Source organism: Manacus candei, unplaced genomic scaffold (assembly GCF_025592945.1).
Source record: "Manacus candei isolate 608988 ecotype Guabito, Panama unplaced genomic scaffold, ASM2559294v1 h1tg000028l, whole genome shotgun sequence".
NCBI classification, from domain to species: Eukaryota; Metazoa; Chordata; class Aves; order Passeriformes; family Pipridae; genus Manacus; species Manacus candei.
The window spans coordinates 34,248,306-34,268,252 of record NW_026138076.1 but is presented as its reverse complement, the minus strand read 5'-3'; the positions used below and the strand labels follow the sequence as shown (position 1 = coordinate 34,268,252).

The 19,947-nt window shown below is 38.5% G+C and overlaps 1 protein-coding gene and 1 long non-coding RNA gene across 5 annotated transcripts in view; one reads left to right on the top strand and one right to left on the bottom strand.

The window, feature by feature from the left end:
* Nucleotides 1-19,947, top strand: part of RAP1GDS1 (Rap1 GTPase-GDP dissociation stimulator 1) — a 92,423-nt gene that overhangs the window by 41,083 nt on the left and 31,393 nt on the right. For 2 of the 4 annotated variants that reach the window (XM_051789756.1, XM_051789757.1), the window contains exons 3-4: nucleotides 7,024-7,146; nucleotides 12,174-12,299. In XM_051789756.1, coding sequence (XP_051645716.1) covers nucleotides 7,024-7,146; nucleotides 12,174-12,299 — 249 coding nt within the window. Of the gene's footprint in view, nucleotides 1-7,023; nucleotides 7,208-12,173; nucleotides 12,300-19,947 lie in introns of those variants that run through there. The other 2 variants (XM_051789760.1, XM_051789759.1) reach the window with 2 other exon arrangements.
* On the bottom strand, nucleotides 78-19,739 carry LOC127472113 (uncharacterized). Its single transcript, XR_007904872.1, has 3 exons — nucleotides 14,909-19,739; nucleotides 3,344-3,538; nucleotides 78-1,279 (listed from the first exon to the last, which is right to left on the bottom strand). It is a non-coding gene; the product is annotated as an uncharacterized LOC127472113 (long non-coding RNA).

The following is a 19,947-nucleotide window of genomic DNA, read 5'->3' as shown; positions in this document are numbered from 1 at the left end:
ACCTAAAGCATGATGGTAACCTTTACCCTGGGTCCTTGTAACAATTCCAATTAGTATGAGTACCAAAGGAGGCAGATGAAAATGGCCACACAGGCTGAGTATAGAACATGAAGATGCTGAGGCAGAAATGTCAAACTCTTCTGTCAACTTTGCTACTGAAGTGGTTACATCCTGGAGAGGGTGAGTCAGAAAGTGGGAGCAGGGGAACAGCTTAAATAAATCCACCAAGCTATGTGTCAGGGTTCTAAACTGGATCCAGTTCTGAAACTCGAGGCTTCCAAGCTGCCTAACTTTAATATTCTGCCTTGTGCTGTGAAGTATTTGTGGAAGTATTGATATGCATATTTCTTCATTGAAGGTAAAGGTGACAAGTATTTTTATTAACTTACTTCATTGGTACCTGCAACAGGCTATTCAAGGGGTGGAATCTCATCCTGAAATTCACTTTTTTACTTTGGATGTAGCTTTTTGAGAATTTAATCAGTGGGAATCCTGCAGCTAGTTGATTGATGAATCTGTCTCTCCATCTGTCCTTCCTTCCATGTTAGAACTGAGATTTTAATTACAAACATCTGTGTACTGTCTCTGTTTCTTCATTAAAAATAGGAATTGAAGTTGCCCTGTAGCTGCTGACAGAGACAGAACAGAGCAAACACCATGATGGAAACATTTGCACAGCTAAGGGAGAATCCTCCCTCCCTGCCTCAAAGGTGTCTAATTTGAAGGATAAGTGAGCAAGCCGATTGTATTTTTGGGTATTTCCCCATGTGAGGAGGAGTGTGCCAAAAAGAAATTAAATTTATACAGTTATTTTTATTTATAACTTATTATTAAAGGATTTTTTTTCCTGTAAAACTAACTCTTGATGACTGGAACAACCTTTTTGGCTAAGGTATGCTAAGCAAAAGCCTCCTTATCAGTGGTACTTTCTTTGTTGCATGAGACCACATAATTTTACTGAGGTTCTTTACAACTCACTTTTTGTGCTCTTGTAGTCAGACTAAAATCTTCATTATGTGGTTTGAAAAATACAGTAGGAGGCTGTGGAGAGAGACGATATTGCTTGAGGGAGGCTGTATATGGAGAGAACATCAGTACTTACTCTTGGTCTTGTGAACCTTTTTACTGTGGTGGTTAGGAAGATGTGCCAGTTTGAAAGATATCCCTTGTTCCCTTCATTCTCTTCCCTTCTGCCTCCTGAAAGTGCAGATGGAAGGTTCCTTTCATGATATATGTGGCTCATCATTTATTCATGTGTTCATCTTTCTGATGAGAGTACCTGCAGGAGGAACATTTTAAAGCCAAGGTAATTTTCTGCAGTAGTTTCAGTCGGTTTATAAAACATCTTTGCAGCTAGAAAGACATATGTTTTTCAAAAGAGTACATGGCAAACATGGTTTGTTTAAGAAAGAGGACACTCACAAAGCTGTTTATCTACAATTCTTTGGTGAGCCTCATTTGTGGTGTGAAGCTCCACAACATGGGAATTATTGCAATGCTAGTCATCACTACTGTTGAGTTACTAACAACAGTGTAACTTAAACTTGTTGTTTATAGTTATGGTGAACCTATAGCTTTCTTCTGCTAGCGAGGGCATAGTATAGCACTTCTGACAGATGCACCTTTCCTTTCCCTTCTGTTCCCCGTTTCTGCTTTTTCTTTCACTTGAAGTTAGACAAAATGATACAGAGAGGAGAAAAGAGTGAATAGAGGGAAGTGAAATTTCAGAGGACTTGAGAGGGGAGAAAGTGTAGGATTTAATTTGGGGCACTCACTGAATTTTTTTCCTATACTGATTTCTGCTACTTAATTAAGCAGCCACGGTGCTCAGCTCTCTGGGTCTGATCTATGGCATTAAAAAAACTTCCTGCCCACACGTTTTATTATTCTGACTTCAGGCACTGCAAAAACCACGAAAAGCAAGGATATTGACATTTTAATCACCCAGCTATGACATTAATAAGATTTTGACACTATGTGATCTAACATACCTTTTGTCTTGATATCTAGTGATATAAAGAGACATCTAAAGCTGCAGGTTTAACCTTAGAGGGTTATTCCCCCAATTTTGCTTCTGTGTCACATCACTATTATATTGTGTGCAAACGGGCTGTTTCTAAAGCAACATTATTACAGTCCTACAGTTTCACTGCTTTAAGATCGGAGACAGTGGGTGCTCCACAGGTGGGCTGGTGCAAGCAGACTGAAAATCAGGCTTTAAAAGAAAGCATTTGAAATCTGGACATCGCATGTAGCAAAAGGATCCTGAGGTCTAGAACCCTAATGTCAGGCTACCTAGATTTCTATGTTTCTTTCAGACACAAAACTAACAGATTTGAAAGGGGGTGCAATTCTGCTAAAGGAAATGTTGGCTATAATTTCCTTTTTGGCCAGTATAGAAAGCACAAAAGAAGAATATGTGGCAGAGATTTTGCCTAGATCTTTCTTGCTCCTAGAGAAATATTTTGGTTTTGCTTGCTCTAACTACAGTGGGCAATACATTGAAAGAGCAATTCAAAAGATGACAGCTGAAATGAGTTTTCAAAATAATTTAACCTCTAATAATTTACTAGGAAGCCCAGAATGAAACTAGCATGCAGAAGCATATTCTTAATAACTAATACCTCTTTCATGCATACACACACACAGACAGGGAGCCAGTCAGGCCTTCTCCAGCCTCTGAAGAGAAGAAATAAAAACAAGAATTGAGGGTTGCCTATGCTAAAGCCACTAGCAATTTATAATTCTCTCAGCAAACCCTACAGTATTTCTGCCAGGGCCAGGCAGTGGTATGAGCACCAGCCCTTTGGCAAGCATTGGTGTGTGGTCTTTCAGTCTCAGGTTCTGCAGAACGCTAACTCATGGTTTTTACAATCACAGTGAAAATACTGCTGTATGAACATGACCCTTCATTGTCCACTCCAAAGAATAACACCACACACACTTTCCTTCATTTATGTCCCTGTGTATGTCCCTTTATATTTTACGTATTTTTACAGGACTTGTGTTATATGAAGCTGAGCAAAAAGGAGACAGAGGTGCATGGGCCTTAATGAGTGGGCAGCTCCTGCAATAGCAATGCCACTCTACAGTTGCAAGTGGAAAAAAACCCAAAGGAGTAGAAAGGCTTAGTTTGATTAAGGGAAGTTATTTGCTTTACAGTGCGTCTGCAGCTGTAGTCCCCTCCTGGCACAGTTATGCCTCAGGTGCATCCCACAGAACAGAGCTGAGAACTGCACACACGTGTGTGCACGGAGTCACTCACAGGACTGCTAGCTCATGTTTTGCAAATAGCCATGAAGTAACTGTCCCATTTGGGCACTTTTAAGAAATACTTACATACCTATAGCTGTGCTGAAATCAACCTCAAGACCTTCAACTTGGTATTTTCTTCTACATGCATTTTAACACTTAGTACATGAACTGAGTGTACAGTTGACTTCTCAGACAGTTGAAGAGTAGTTGAAGATCTTTGTCTGGACTTTGCAGGGTAGCTGCAAAGGTAGCCTGTGCATAATTTGCCTGTAAAGTCTTCCTCCTTTAAAAGAACATAAAAAAGTAACAAGCAAAGATGCTATATTTAACAAGGCAATTAACAATTTAAATAAAAATTTAACAATGTTTATATATAAGACATCTTGTTCCAATTAAAATACCCTTTCATGTGTAAGCATTTCAAAGCTCCAGAAAGATTGGTTTACTATAACTAAAATATCTACTAATTACATGTGACTTAAGAAATTAATTTGCATATTTCAGCACAGTCTTTTTTTTTTTCCCACCTTCTTTAATAGAACTTTCATGTGATGAACACAGAATCCCTGGAGGGAAAAAAAAGGATTTATTCTGCAGATACAAAACAGAGTAATGTGCCTGAAGATGTAACAGTAATTTTCTTGGCACATTCCCTTAAGATGCCTTATATGGAGGTTCTACTAGAAACTGCTTTCAAAGATTTAATGTCATACTGTCACCTCTCTATTTTGAAACTGGATTAATTTCAGTATATTACACCAAGTGTAAATTGTATGTGTTCTGCAGAGGAAGAACTTAGTTAGGGGTTAGGTGGACTTGGAGTAGACAAGCTGAAGCACCCTGTGGCATTTTTTATACCTAAGGCAGTTCCTGGCAAAAAAACACCTCAGAGAGCACTGTGGGCTGCATAGTTAGTAGCAATTCTTCTGCCTGATGCCAGGGTAATGTGCTTTTTCCCCAAAATAATTATGCGTGAACAGACACCAGGGGTAGAGCAGAGGTAAGAGTGTCCCTGCCCAGTGACAGGTATACTCACTCACTGCTGGTCAAATTAATCAGTCTTCTCTCCTTTATGACTAGCAAAAGTTTGACATTGATACTCAATCTGGGTAACAAGAAGGATTCAGATATTGGTTCGAAGGGAAGAGTTTATGCAGGTGTGCCTCCTCTACTGTTTAAGATTAAGTAAAGATTCACTGGTTTGTTTTCATTTGTGTGATCGCACCTAGCTGATCTCCCAATTTCTGACAGGCCTGTTGAGGTCTGTGCTTTTGTTGGTGCTCACTTGCTTATCTTAAGAAAATAAATCAGGGTGTATCTGCTACACACAACTTGCCTGGAGAAGCATTTAATTTTATTTTCCCTCTTCTTGCAGGATATATTTAGTTCTACTTATGTAATTTATGCTTTGCACAGTAATGAGTCCATCAAACTAGAGATTATAAAAATAAGACTGGATACTGTATATCTCAGCAGCATGACAGGAGAAAGTGCAGTAATGTTTCCTGCCTACTGATACTGGTTCACAGATACCTACATTTTGAATTTTGAATTCTGTACTTTGAGTTTTGAACTTAAGGGAGAAGGAGGAACTCCTCCTTAGCAGACAGCTAAGATGTCTGGACCAGTCTTTAGTCCTGATATGATTTTCTCCGAATTCAAACTTTTCTTTCTTCTGTATATATCCACAGGAGAATACAGCTCCTAAATATATGCTATATGTTAGAACTTATAAAAGCTTCCAAATAAGCCATATGCTTCTTTACGTTATATCTTTTGAGAGGCTTTCTCAGTGTATTTCCAAAATTGCAGTTAAGTAAATTGTAAACAGGTTAATAATAATTAGTAATAATAATTAGTATTTACATTATGCATGAGATGTTGGAATTAGCCTTTATTGATACCTAAGCTGTTTGTAATCAAATGTCATCAATGGCATACTGTAGATGAGTGGTTCTAGCTAAACACCAACATCCCAAATTGGAATTGAATACAGAAATAGGAGGCATAACTGCAATCCAGACTTGAAATTCTCTCTTTTAATCTATTTTCTGTTATCTAGACATAACCAGCTCCCAGCCACTGAAGCATATACATACTGTATGTGAGCCACAAAACCCATGTGAGTCACCTCTGCCAGGCTTGTCCTGGCTTCTTTTCGGAGTCAGCTTGAGTGGATCTCACCCATGCTGGGAGGCAGCAGGATGGTCCTGGGGCTGCTACAAGTCAAAAATCAATGGCAGCCCTGAGAGTGGGGAAAGGGAGGAGGTGGAGAGTGAGTGGTGAGCCCAGGGACATGTTGTTACCAGTTTACAGGTGAAGCACAGCTAAAGAGTGGTTGCAAACTGCTGCTCTATAAGACCAGCTGGTTGTGGTGCACAAAATATGCGTTGACTTGTTTAGGGGGAAAACAGAGGATGTTGACTTGAAAAAACTGTTGGATTAGTTTAAGGCTCCTCCTTTGCTATTCAAGAGTATGGAGTATCCCTCACTTTTCTCACAGACTTGAAAGATACTTTATAAAACCAAATTCCATTGATTTCTAGTATAGCTGCCCGCCCTGCCTGTCTTGATGGCTCTTAGGCCAGACTAAGGGTGCTTCTAAGAAACTGCAGAGAGTGGTGCTCAGAGGACTGTCTGTTCAACCCTAAAAGGTCTACATTTGTTTCTCACCAGTACTGGCAAGCTGTAGCATTATTTTAAATTTTAACTTACACTTACGCCTTTAATTAAAAGTGATGTCAGGGGGGTTGTGCATGTTGTACTGCTTAAAAATGGCCCTGTGAGACAGGGTTTTCAAACAGCAGACTTCCATTCAGGTGGATTTGTTTTGCTTTGTGAAAGACATCAATTGGAGCTTCTCAGAGTCATTTTTGAAGAAGGGAAGCAACTTCTATTATAAATGGCTTAAGGAGCCATGCTGCTTTCTGAAATGATAGCTGCCATCCAATCATGCTGTATGTCACACTAGTATTCCTCTCAAATATGCCATTATTTAAAGCATTAGCAAAATATGTTATAGCATCCATAGTATCTTGTCTTTAATTGCAGTTGAATCAGTGTTAATTTTCAGTTTGTTACAGAGCTGTTGGCCAAAAATATTAGGGGGGGCCTTGTTACAGAGCAGCTGCATGCTGAGAGAGGAAAGGTTTAGTCACAAATATTTGATCTCTACTACAGGAAACTCGGTGTTCTTTTCCCCTTTTCCTTCTACTGATTCTACATTGGAGCTACTGTAGCTTAGCAGAGTAACATAAAAAATATTTGAGTATAAGAGAAGTCTAGACCAGGATCATCTTAGCTCTCCCTCTTCTCCAGTTCCTGATTCCTACACTGCATTAAGCTGTACCTTCAGCTGTAAGGACTTCCCCCATAATTCCTTGAACATTTCCAATAGTTCATCCTTTCAGAGTATCATTCCTTGACTTTTCATAGTACCTTAGTCTGCTACTTATCTCTCCATGACCTTTAGTCTTTCTACCAGTCTCTCCAGTACTTTCCCTATGTATGCATAAGTTTATATCATATTTACTTATATAGCAGTCACCTTATAAAGATCAATTGACTGGGAATGGCAAAGTATTAAGTTCTACAAGCACATCAGATAAAATAAATATGGTTACTAAAATAACAGTTGCCTTCTTATATGGGAAAATAATGACTTTAATCATTACTTTTGAGAAGACTTAACTTCCCTTCTGCTTTTCTTTCTTTTCTTCCCCAAAGCAAGTTGATGCACAAGTCATTTTTGTGTGATGTGTTTTTCAGATATGGAGACAAGTGAAAAAATCCAGAAAAGCGGAGTTCTTCAGGTGTTCGCGAATCTGTTGACGCCACAATCTTCCTGCACAGCAAAAGTAGCTAACATCATAGCAGAAGTAGCCAGAAATGGTGAGGTTTTCTACAAGAACTTTTCTGCTGGAACATCTTCAGTTTTTCACCTCACTTGTCAGTATGTTTTACTTCATTTATGTTTTCATTTTATAGATTAGACACCTTTCATGTCTCTCCCTTTCACTCCTTTAGTTTTGTCAATTTTTTTTTCTCTACTTTTTAATGCAGTTGGCCTGCTGGGATTTTTTTTAGCTCTTACTTTCAGCTCTTACTTGCACTTTTTAAGACAATAGTGCAATTTATTGGGCAGAAATAGTACACCACTGATGAAATGCATTTCTATATGAAATACATGTAGAAAAAGACATGCACCATTTGTGCAGCCAGTTTTGCATAGTGCCTTTAGTTACAGCAGTAGCATGTATACAGGTAGTTAAGGGATAGCAGATCATTTCTTTGGTCTGAGGTTTGTGATAAGGTTATTACCTTTATGAGGCCTTTGATACCACAACAAAACCAGTTACTTCTACCTAAAGAGCATTATACGTGTTAGAGTCCAGGGTCCCAAATGAGAATTAGGCATGCATCTTTGTATGTATTATATACATATAGTGTATGATATAACATAGGAGATAATAAAAGACTATTTAAATTTTTCTTTATAAAGAATTATATTAAACTCACCCAATACCCTGCATACCTTGAGGTCAGAAGAATGGCCTCATATCTGCAGGAGGGCACTACGGGCAGACCCTGTGATGAGGGTAGAGGCTGACTTTTCTCACCCCTGGACTTGCTGCTGTCCCAGCAAAAGAGGCAGAGATTGCATTTTGGACTTCCCTTCCCCAGAGGCCAGGTAGAGATGCCTCTTAACTGCTGTCCTGGCAGCCTCATCCCTCTCCCTTTGTAAACTCTTATGCTGATGCCTCTTCAGAGAAAGGGTTACATTACTGCTGACTATTTCCACATTCCATTTCCACCTTTTCTTTGGAATCACAATAATACAGCTTCTTACTGATAGCCCCATGGTGACCTTCTCCACCCATTTTACTGAATTTGAGACAATGCTATATATGGACATTCAGAAACTACATTAACAAAAAAAGGATATATATGTTTATTTTTTAAGTGTTAAAATTATTTAGATAAATAGCCAGTAAAAAATGTAAACATAGAAACTTCAACTTAGAAATGTTTCAGCATGATAGAGATTTATGAAACAGTATTACGTGTTTTTTCTGTAATTAATGAATTCATAAGTGTATTTAGAATATCAAAGTCAGCTGTGTATCCTCCCAGGCAGTCCTTGTAGCTCCTACCTGAGGAAAGTTAAAAATAAAATCGGTGTTCACAGTGGCTAAACTGATTACTGTGTATTGTTTCATGAAAGATTCTCTTACAGAGCATTTTAGCCAGTACCTTTCAAATCTGAAATAATACATGAAATGTCTGAATAGTTTCTAATGTATCATTTTTCCTGACAGCTTTTAAACTGGTGTTATATGTACAAACTTCAAAAAAGCTGGCATTTTACCTGGTTCATCATACAAAATAGCTTTTGTCTTTCTTTTAGTCATTAGCAGGTGTAACTGGGACCTCTGTCAGCCAAGGTTAAAGTGACAGTATTCAGAAATTATTTAAGGTACCCAGTGCTTTCAAGACTGAGATCATCTGGGTATTTCTCATTGGATTCTAACTCTGTTGAAATAGTTGCTTAGGCAGGATAGCAAGGAATACCTCATTTGAATTCTGCTGTTTTCTTTGTTTTATTACATAAAAATACAAGAGTTTAATGCTTATACTGCACCTGTTTTCAACAAGCTTCAGGGCACTTAGAGCGATTTGTGTTATCAACATCCTACGGATAGTAGGCATTAAAGCCAGGCACTTGAGCTCATTTCCCTATGGTCACGCCATGCAACACTGCCAGAGCTGGGAGTAGAGACTGACTTTGGATGTTACTGATAAAAGAGCATCTTTTCCTTCCTCACTTCTTGTTTTCCTTTTGCATTCCCCTTGTCTGGTCTTACACACACACACGTTCACGCATCCGGTCACATCAAATTCCTCTACTTGCTTTAGTGGTTTTGTCATGTTTCATCTCTTTCTTTCAACCTCTTGGTGCTCTTGCTGCTTCACCTCTTCAGCCCTCATGACTCTTCTTCCTCCCAGCATGACCTCATGTTAGTCTCTCCTGTTTTGAATATCCAAACACACAAAACTCCTGTTAGTCATTCTTGTTTTTCCGGCTATGGCTATTTCCCTTCCAGTTGTGAGCAATCTGAAGGCTCAGATGCACTTTTTACATGGAGTTTCTCTCCCCACTGTGTACCTTTTAAACCCTCTTCCAAGGTCTTTAGCTTCATCTTCTTTGCCAAAGTGTAAGAATGAGAATATCATCTTCACAGTCTGTAATACTAGATCACAATCACATTTCTCTTTCAAAATCTTGTCCTTTGGTTTATGTTACTCTCTCCTTGGTGGTTCTCCTCCTAACTTCTTAAGTGATTCTTCACTCTTTGCTTCACAGGATCTGCTTCATTTCTCTGCCACGTAAGTGGGAACTTTGTGAGTCTGCTCTCGATTACTTCCTCTTTCTTCTATTACTTCTGTGTAGTGTCAACTGCAAATGTGGTTGCAGTTATCACATTTTTGTTCCTGTTTCAGAAATCTATTTTGCTATATACGGCACCATTTCTTTTACTTCTTGCATGAAGTTCTTTTACTTCTTACATGACCTACATAAATACGAGTTTGCTTTCATATTGCCTGGTTGTTTTGTTGCTGAATGAGAGCCTGAAAGCTTCTGTGCACTCCAAATGGAGTGAGGGTGGAAAAAGGGTTTCTTACTCTTTTTCACCACGTGAGGAAGAACCTAAACAAACAGCGGAACAGACTGAGACCTCTCAATGTTTTAGAAGAGAAAAGGTTTCATTTCCCGTTACAGACTAGGAGAAAAACATAAATCTGTCTTTGGTGATGTAGAGACTATGGTAAATTAGTAAGTGTAAAAGAAAGTGCTTCAGAAGCTGAGGACCAGAGAAAAGCTTTTGCAGGCAATTGAGAGGAAGAGGCTGAGGAGACAGAGAAGACAGGAAGAAAATACATTTAGCAAACAAATGTTGCAATGAAGATGAAATTGGGTGATAAAGAAATAGATTGAACATTACAAGGACATGGCAAGACCAATTTTAAAGAAGAGATGTTTCTGATATTTGTTACGTTCATTACGATGGATATCATCACTGTTTGTCACACTATAGCATCTGGCCACAGTTTTAAAATGTTGCAGTAACCTAAGAAGGCATGTTCATTGCACTCACAACTATATTCCGTTGTACCTGTGCAAGTGTTTAGATATTGCTGATTCTTCTTAATCTACTGTTGATATATTGAAGTTTATCATCACAGGACTATTGCTTACCTCTATGACAATTCTTTAGCTAAAATAACACTGCGAGATTAACTACAAAAGAGACTAGATTTTGGAGCTACAGAAATTTCAAAGAACATTGTAATGGATGCAACAAAGGGAGTATTTAAGAAGATGTAGTTGTACTTCAGGCATGGTGTGAAATCTTTGAATTATTGGCATGAGGAATTTTGTTCATCCGGAATCAGAAAAACTTTTTCATCTGTTTTTAGGGGGATTGTGCACCCTGGTTGAGTCTGTTTTATAAATGACTAAGTAACACAAAGGCAAACTGATTTTGAAAGATCCAACATTGTCTAGGATCAGGAAGAGACATAATTTGCCCCTCCATTCAGCCCTGGCAAGGGTACATCTTGATTACTGTGTCCATTTCTGGACTCCTCAGTGCAAGAGAGATGTGGAGCTCCTGGAGGGAGTCCAGCAGAGGGCAACAAAAATGGTTAAGGGACTGGAGCATCTTTCTTCTGAGGGCAGGCTGAGAGAGGTGGGCCTGTTCAGCCTCGAGAAGAGATGACTAAGAGGGACCTTACCAATGTATGAAGAAGGACTTCTTTACTGTGTGGAACAGCTTGCCCAGAGAGGTTGTGGAATCTCCCCCACTGGAGATATTCAAGATCTGTCTGGATTCAGTCCCATGCAATGTGCTCTGGGAAAACCCTGATTGAGCAGGGATTTTGGACCAGATGACCTGACCCACTGTAGTCCCTTCCAACCTTACCAGTCTGTGATAATTTGCCATTCACAACAAATCAAAAACATATTTGCCATTTGCCTATTATAGTACTACATCCCTAAAGGTGCACTGTAGTAAACTATGAAGTAACACTTACTGATGTATCAGGTGGTTCCTTCTATAAACTTTGTTTTTAAAATGTGCAGCACAGTGCCTGCCTAACTATAGCTCCTTCTGGAGTTCAGCCCTTTATCTGTCTGACAGCAGGATCATACTCTGTGACTTGTATGAGTGTGAAGTAATACTTTGGTTCTCTGTGACACAGCAGCCAGAAGGGACAGAAGGGGTTAGAGCTTCCCAAGGGATGGATCCTCTACCTTTCCTCCCATGGTGGGCGTTCATTAGACTGTGGAAAGATACAGGCCTTTGGGCTCACATAATCTCTTGTATTTCTTGTTCTTTCTTTTTCTGTTCCTTTCCTTACCTTCTAAATAAATAGCCTCTTACTGAGCTTTAATTTTATTTTTTTTTATTGTTTTAAAGCAAAAGCTTTTCAGGAATTCTGATTAAGAGAATAGAGAGTGAAAAATGTTGCTCTAGAATACTACTTTTAAGTACTAAAATATCACCTTTTGTGTTATTTAGTAGTTTTAATTTATGTTGAATTTATTGTGAATTCACTGTTCTTTTGACCACTTCTTTGTGATGCTAAAAATATTCACAGTCTGAACTATGTTAAATTAGTTTCCATGGAAGTCAATTAAATACTCTGAATTCCTTCTAAATTAGCAAATAATGGAAAGAACTAAGCCCTAATCCCGATTTGGGCTTATTCTCTAGAAACTTTCATGAGAACTTACACTGTTTATCTATGCATGTGTTTAGTCACACAAAAGGCCCAGTTGCCACGCCAGTGTAACTAGAATTGATGAACTGAAAACAGCTGGCTCGCTTTAACAGGCTTTGTGTTACTCGCAGAATTTATGCGGAACCCATGTGTGGATGCTGGCTTGATCCCTCCTTTGGTGCAGCTGTTAAACTGCAAAGACCAGGAAGTATTGCTTCAAACAGGACGTGCCCTGGGCAATATATGCTACGATAGCCGTGAGTGTTGAAATATGCCCTATTTTGTAGATGCTCTTGTAGAAGGGAGGGGAGTGTTTTGGTGTTCTGTACTTTGTGTACTGGGGGGTTATTTCCTTGATTTTTTTTGTTTACCACATAGCTCTTCTGATTGTATGGGAAAATTGAATGTCACACTTGGATTATGCTTTTGCGACAGAAAGATTAAAAAACCTGTTTCAATATTGTGATACAACTGGATATAAGAATAGAAAAGATTCATGATTCTGGGTTTGGGATTTTTTAAACACAATGAACTAGGTTTTCAGGGAGCAGGTGCTACATATGCAGAGGCCTGAACAGTTAATTTTTCCTCAAACAGAATGTCTTGGAAGGGACCAGAGTCAGAAGGGAATATTTGTATTCTGCCAGTCACAAAGCTATGAAGAGCTGCATATGTGGCTGAAATGATGTTTGAGCTATGTTGCTAATTCTCAACGTTTTTGCATGGCCAGTCAATCACCCTAAGATTAGATATTGGTATTTTTGGTAGTCATAGGTGATGGAGGGGGGAGGTTGGTGAGGTTTTTTAGCTTTGTATGGGCACAATAAATTTTTACGCTGAGAAGCAATTGAGTTTTGAAATGCAGTTGTAACTCCGTGTGCTGATTACGTGCGTAGATATGTCATCTGGAAAACCAAGTCAGTGGCTGCAGTGTTTTGAAAATGTGCCCTCATTATCCCTTACTTTAAATATTTTGATAAAAGCCTCTGCAGAAGCAGAGACAACAGGAACATTTTTTCAAGCACATGAAGGATTTAGAAAGCTATGGATGTCTGCAGATGGGAAGTGAGATGAAATTGTAAAAGCATTTTGTTATCTTGAGATTTAGTGCCTTATTTCATATGACAAGAAATTTTCTGTGTACTGTGTTGTAGTTACTAAAAAATTTGCTGTTCTGAATACCACCTGTTAAACAAAAAATGAATTATTTGTAGCCTTTCTCCTTGCTCCTTTTTTTCATCCAAGTTTGAAAATTTACATTTTATATTGTTTTAAATTACCTTGCCTTTGACCTCAGGAAAGTTAATCATATTTTCCATGCTGGCATTTCCATTTACAGATAACTACTCTTAAGGATGTTAATGTATAATTCTTTCATTTAGGATTTTCTTTAAGGTGACCAGTCACTGAACAACTGCTTCCCCGTGGAAAATTCCAAGTAGAAGCTGTTGAGCTTTTCTATAACGTAATTACTATATTTTATTTCAGGATCATGTGTGACAGAAAGGTCACTTTCAAGTGCACTGGTTTATTTCATATAAGTAAAATCTATTGTAATTATTCATGTCATTGTTGTCCACCTCACATCTCTTCATGAAATACAATAAGGGCACACATAAACGGTTTTGCAGTATTAGGTGTTGTGGACTACTGCTGACTTCTACAGTGCAGGATTTATCCTCTGCAGAAAAGCTGTGTTATTCACCTTCTGTGCAGCAAAGCTGGCACTGATAAAATCTACAGTAGGGCAGTGATGTGTTCTGTGTGCCATGTGTTACTGTGCTCCTGTGGGAGGACAGTCACTACCTTCCCTGTGTATTTGAATAAGATTAATGAATAAAATGTCACAAAAATTAAGATTAGCATATTGGATTTGAGTGGAAGAGGCTATTTACAGTGCCTAGTTATCACAGCCACGCTATCTGGCATTATTTTATATGTTAGCTTAATGTTTATATTAAGCTTAATTGTTATGTACCCTATCCAGAATTCTTATTTAGGACAAATACTTTCACTATGCTTATTACTAGAAAATTTAATATATTTCAATTTATTCCTATTGTTTTTTCTAACAAGAAACCATAAAGTATAACAAAGACAACATGTGGAGGCCAGTAGTTTTAATTAAAATGCTGCCTATTGATAGTATTTTTCTTTTCAGTTGAGACAAATGCAGCTGTTACCCTTCTGAAAACTGGGACTTGTATAAGAACCTGAAATACATCAGCGACTATTTTAGCATATACATGAGCATTTCTTCACTTACACTGTTCATGTAATTATACTGTGCAATAACGAGGAATGTTTTTAAGTCCTAAATCAATGTTAGAATGAAACTGTGAAATTAAGCCCATACTGGATGGCTCATAGCAACTTTTCTATTTACTGAAAGCCGCAGTTGTCCTGTATTTCATCCCAACAAGCATGCATCACTTGGTTTAGTGACAGTTTGTATAAAAATGAGTTAATAGGGTCTCTATTTTTGAGAGAAGTTTGCGTGGTGCAGAAGGAAAGTTGTGGGACAAATGGCTTTTTCTGCAGGGAAGGCCTCTTAAAAGTGACATTGAAGAAGAGAATTGCCTGAAATTTTTTTCTTGATTAAAGGAAAAGGGCAGTAGTTTTTTCGTGTTGACAGATCCCAGAGTTGCTGACATGAAGGCAAGGCCATTTCCACATAAGTTCAAGAGAGACTACTCCTGGAACACAGCTGCTGTGGAACGGTAATTCATAGCTCAGTCCCAATGCTGAAAGAAGTTTAGTACCTTCCACAAGGTAAAAGGGGAATTACACACTTGCTGGCCAAGGACCTCACTGAACAGATTCATCTCCTCACAAAAAAACATGAAATGAAAACCTGTTGACTTACTGACAGATTTTCTTCTTTATTAAGTTTGAGGTACACATGGCAGAGTGTTGTCGTCTGGGTGCTCATCAGTGTTGGCCCTCTAAAATAACACTGCATCACCTATTTGAGCATGGAAGAAAATACAGAGAATTAAATGCATTTCATAAACAATTAAAGAGGAAAAAATAGGTCAAATTTATACCAAGCAGCCTTGAGAACATCCTTTTTAGAGTATTTGTATTGTGAAGAAATGTGCATTATGTGAATCTCTGAACATCAAGAATACAGGCAAATACAATTGCAAAGCAGAGTAGAAGGCAGATTTTTAGTAATGATGAGTCTTCTAGTCACCCAGCCTTACTTTTGTATGCAGAAATGAAAGAAACAATTGAGGCAGACTAAAAGATCTTAAGTCAGAAGTAATGAATTGCAGACTGTCAGAAGCAACAGCATGCAGACTGTTCAGTGCAGTCGTACAATTTAAGAAGGTACATTACTGCATGTTCTTGTACAGCCTGTAATTGTTCTACCTGCTTTATCTAGTAAATGGCACATACACCTCAGCCCTCAAATTTTTGTCAAAGCAGAAAGTGCAAAGTAAAGAAATGGAGACATGATCTCTCCTCCTCTCTCCTGCTTTCTCCCCCACTGTCTCTACAGCCTGTACCAAGTACAGCTGCTTGTACTTCCGTATCCCCAGACAACGGGTTCCACAACCTTACTGGGGGACAGAATTGTATCTGAACTATAGTACTAGATGCAAAGCTTCTAGCCTACTCTTTCCTTTTAGCCACCAGTTATGGTTTTTTGCTTATAGTCCAAGCTAAATTCTTAGGTGTTGTCCAGTCAGAGCACAAGAGTTGTTCTTCTACCTGCTTCATCACTCTTTATACATGAGTCAAACTATAGCTGCCTTCCTACTGTATGTCTTTCCAACCCCTCCTGTCATTCTCCCCAGTGCTATTTCTTCAGTAAGTTTGTTAGTACACACCTCTGCTCTCTCTGTTGGCTTCTGTCCCAGTAGACTGGGCAGACTCTGGTGACTTGACTCGTGTGGCTGATTGAATGCTTGGGGGACGGGGAGACTGAGACACAGTTTTCAAGTTAGGCCTACCTTCTTGCAAGACCTACGTGACAATGTGGGAGAAAGACAAAACCTGTCTGTAGCCAGATCTCTGTCCTACTCTGACACCCCCCCCAGCAGTGCAGTTTGTATAGATGAAAGATCAGGCCAACCAAATAAATTTTATCAAGAATTTTAATGGAAAATGATGCTGTATTAAATTAGTATTATTTTCTTAGCTGGTAGTAGCCTCACAATATTTTTTTATCATTAAGTTTGTGATGCACATGCTATCTTAATCTCTCATCTTTCCACAGGTAATTTGTTACACACGTCAGTTCTGAACTGATTGACAAACTACTTTCCTGTGTTTTTATATAGCATTGTGCATATGATAGAGGCTACCATAATTATACTACAAAAGTGATAATTCTAAGAGGAATTGAAAGGCTGGGATATTTAGAGCCTGGTTCAGGAGCCATACAGACTAGAGGGAGTGGTTCTGATTGACTCAGCTGAGAATAGATTAGACTCTTACCCAGTAGAAAACAAGTCCTTCTTGCTGTTTAGAGCATACACATATTCTGAAAGCTGGCAAAGGGAAGTAAGCTCTCCGTGTATCTTGTAACAGAAGTGAAAAATTTCCCATTCTGCCCTTCCACAATATTCATATTAATAGTAGTGCATAAAGACCTTGTTGGGGAATCTCAAAGCTATTTCTTTTTGCTCCACAACCTTGTTTCTTCATGAAACCACCAGCCTGGGTACATGTTCTCAGCAACCATACATCATGATATAAACAGCTACAGAGTTAGGAAGAGGCTAGAAATGCCAACTCATTCTATAAAGGCTCTCCTCTGACAGCTGCTTATCTACCTTTCTCAGCAGGAAATTTATTGGATCATTTTCTCATTTCCCAAGCTGTATATTTTTCAGTTATCTATGCAGTCTTACTTGTATTGATGGCAAGACTCCTAGCTGAATGTTGACTGTGGGGCCTTTCTCACCCTCAACACTGGAACATGAACATTAAAAAGATCTTACACATGCTATAAATTCTCAGCTGCCCATCCTATAAGGATATACAGACCTCTTGCAGAGATCTGCTAAGGAAGGCTAAGCACAAAAATAAGAAACTACTCAATTGCAGTTATGCCCATCTCAGGAGATAAGATTAATTTCAGGATCTAAAGCAGAAAGCCAGTCACTTAAGAAATTAAGCATACTGGAAAGCAGTCAAATTCAGTTTTCTTTAGAAAATGACATAACTTTTTTCATTACCATATGGAAAACCAGCAGAGTCCTAGAACACAACTGGTGTTGATAAAGCACACTACTGGCTGATCATTTTTATGAAGGTCACCCTGATTCATGCAGCTAGGCAGCATCTTACCATGATTTTTCACTTATCATTGTACTAGATCCTACCAAATGCAAATGCCACCTACTAAGCTGTTTCCCAAGAAATACCATGAAATCAAGACCAGAGTCCTTAAATTGTTGCTTGAAAATTGTTTTGCTTGCAGAGAATTAAAATTCTAGGGATGCAATCCTTGTGTGCATCAGCTAGAAACTAAGCATACCATATGTATGCCAACACATACTTTCTCAGTAATATTTAGTACTTAACAGCAATTAATCATGAATGTTCTTAAGAAGCTATTAAATAATATTATTCTCATTTATTTATGTTATAGCTGGCCTAAATGGAATCAGAATGATGATGAAGTCTTCCTAGAACATCACAAAAAAACCATTTGAGAGGTGATACAAAACCCATGAATTCTCATTCTCAGGCTAATACTCTTTTTAAAATTTACACTGAATATTAACTCTACTGAAACAAATGGCAAAATTCTCATTACTTAAGCCAAAACTTCACAGAAGCCCACATTGGAGAGTTTGTTTGCGTGTGTGCGTGTGAAAACCCAAACCAAATTGCCATAGATTTGGAACTTTTCCTTCCTTTAAGATGAAGCTGTGAGGCCTAATTTTCTGTTTGTTTTAAAGTCCATAGGTATTACAGGTCCTGTTTATTTTCTGCAGGGCAAATACTTTTCCTCTTCCTGTTTTTTTCCAGGAAGATTATTTGAATAAGCAGAATAAGTCGATAGCTGTTCTGTCAGCACAGGTACAAAGAAAATAATATCTAGGAAACCAAGCAGATTTTTTCTGATTCCTTCCTTTCTTCCTCTCCAGCATTTAATCCATAGTCTGTAAAGTCTGTGTATTGCTCGTATTACAACAAGCTCAGAGACATGTGCTTAATTAACAGCCAAAATAGAAGCCACAGGCAACAAGAAAAAAAGGAAAAAAAATATATGGAAGATGTTTCCAGGGTCATGAGCAGACTTAGAAAGAAACCCTTATTCGCTAGATCTTGTTGCCACCTTAAAAGGAAATCTAAGATTCAAATTTCAGTTAAAAACTGACCTATTTCTTCATGCTTCAAAGTTAAACACAATAGGAAAGCAAAAACTTGGAATTCCCCTAATATTTATGATGACAGAAAAAATTCTCATCGGGAGGAAAAGCATTTAGAATTTCAGTATCTCTAAGTGAACAACCCAAAATGGGTAGCTCCCTCTTCTCTTTTCAATTCAACCTCCCTTTTCATGTCGTTTTTCACTTTGCTGTTAAGGATATGTGAAATTTTTCATATTTAAAGATAACTGCCCAGTCAGCTTGTTGATTTCTCGCCCCTCAGAAAACAAAGCTTGTTAGTTGAGTGTCTCAACATGGGCAAAGTGTCTAGCTTACTCTATTTAGAAAAGTAGGCATTATGTGACTAGAAATATCAACTGTCACTAAGTCAGCAATGGTGGAAAGCGCCAACTGATTACTATGGAAGACAGAAGAAAGAATCTGTTAGTATCTTGCTAAGCATTGCTTATATAAAATTGGGATGTGTTTATTAATTTATTGTCTTTTTTAAAGTTTTCAGCCATTGTTTTTCTCCTTTTAACTTGGTGTTTTAATACAGTCTAATTATGTAATGATAGCTTCGTAAATAATACCGAAGAATATAATTTTGTTGTACTCTCAGATCCACTTCTGCAGATCTTTGCAACACTGTGCACCATGCATGTATTGCATTGACCAAACCTTTTAGTTGTTCATATGATAGCTGCACAGGCATCTGGTTTTATACAGCATTTCCTACAGTGTAATAACAGCATAGAGATAACATACTACATGCAAACCACTTAAATTGCATCACATTTGCTGTGTTCCTATCTAAGGAATACTGTGTAACTCTCAGAAACAGAAAGTGGACGTTATTGTGGAGGAACTGTGTTAGTAAAATCTGTCCTTTAATGCAGTGGAGCCCTTAAATGCCTCAGCCAGGGGACCAGACTCTGTTTAGTTAGAGAGTTCTAATAATGCTGTTTGTACAGTAGTACAGTTAGGAGGCAGTGCCCACCAGAGGAAGTTGCAGCTTAAGTATATGGCAAAAAATGGTGAGGAAAGAGTTAGTTCACACTACACATACTAGCAAAGTGGTTTGTGTTAGAAATACAGTGCGTATGAGCAAAGTTGGTCTTTAAGCCTCCTTGATCCTGAGACTGCTGTATGTCTGGCTAGTTGTCCAGCCAGCAGGATGGCCTGAGGAATCACGGTAGATGCCTTGAATACCCTGTCTACAACAGCATTCAGATTCCCCTTAGAAAAGTGTCACTTACCTAAGACAGTGTCCAGTTTACCAATCCTATCTTGGTATCGCTTGGCCTCTTGAGCTCAGGCTGTTCTGCAGTTGTATTGCATTGCCAGTTGCCCTCCGGTCAAATCAGTGGGTTGCCTTCTGCTAAGGAAGTAAAAGGCTTCCTAAAACAAGATGTTTGCTGGTCTTTCTCAGGCTGTATCCTCCAGCCTTTCAGATACAAGAGTCTTCTACAAGTCAGCTCCTCTGTGCAGGCTGCACAAGGAGAGTACAACAAGCATCAGTTCATATGCTGCTGCTTGGATTTACTTTGTAGGGCCAGGTCCTCTCAGTTGC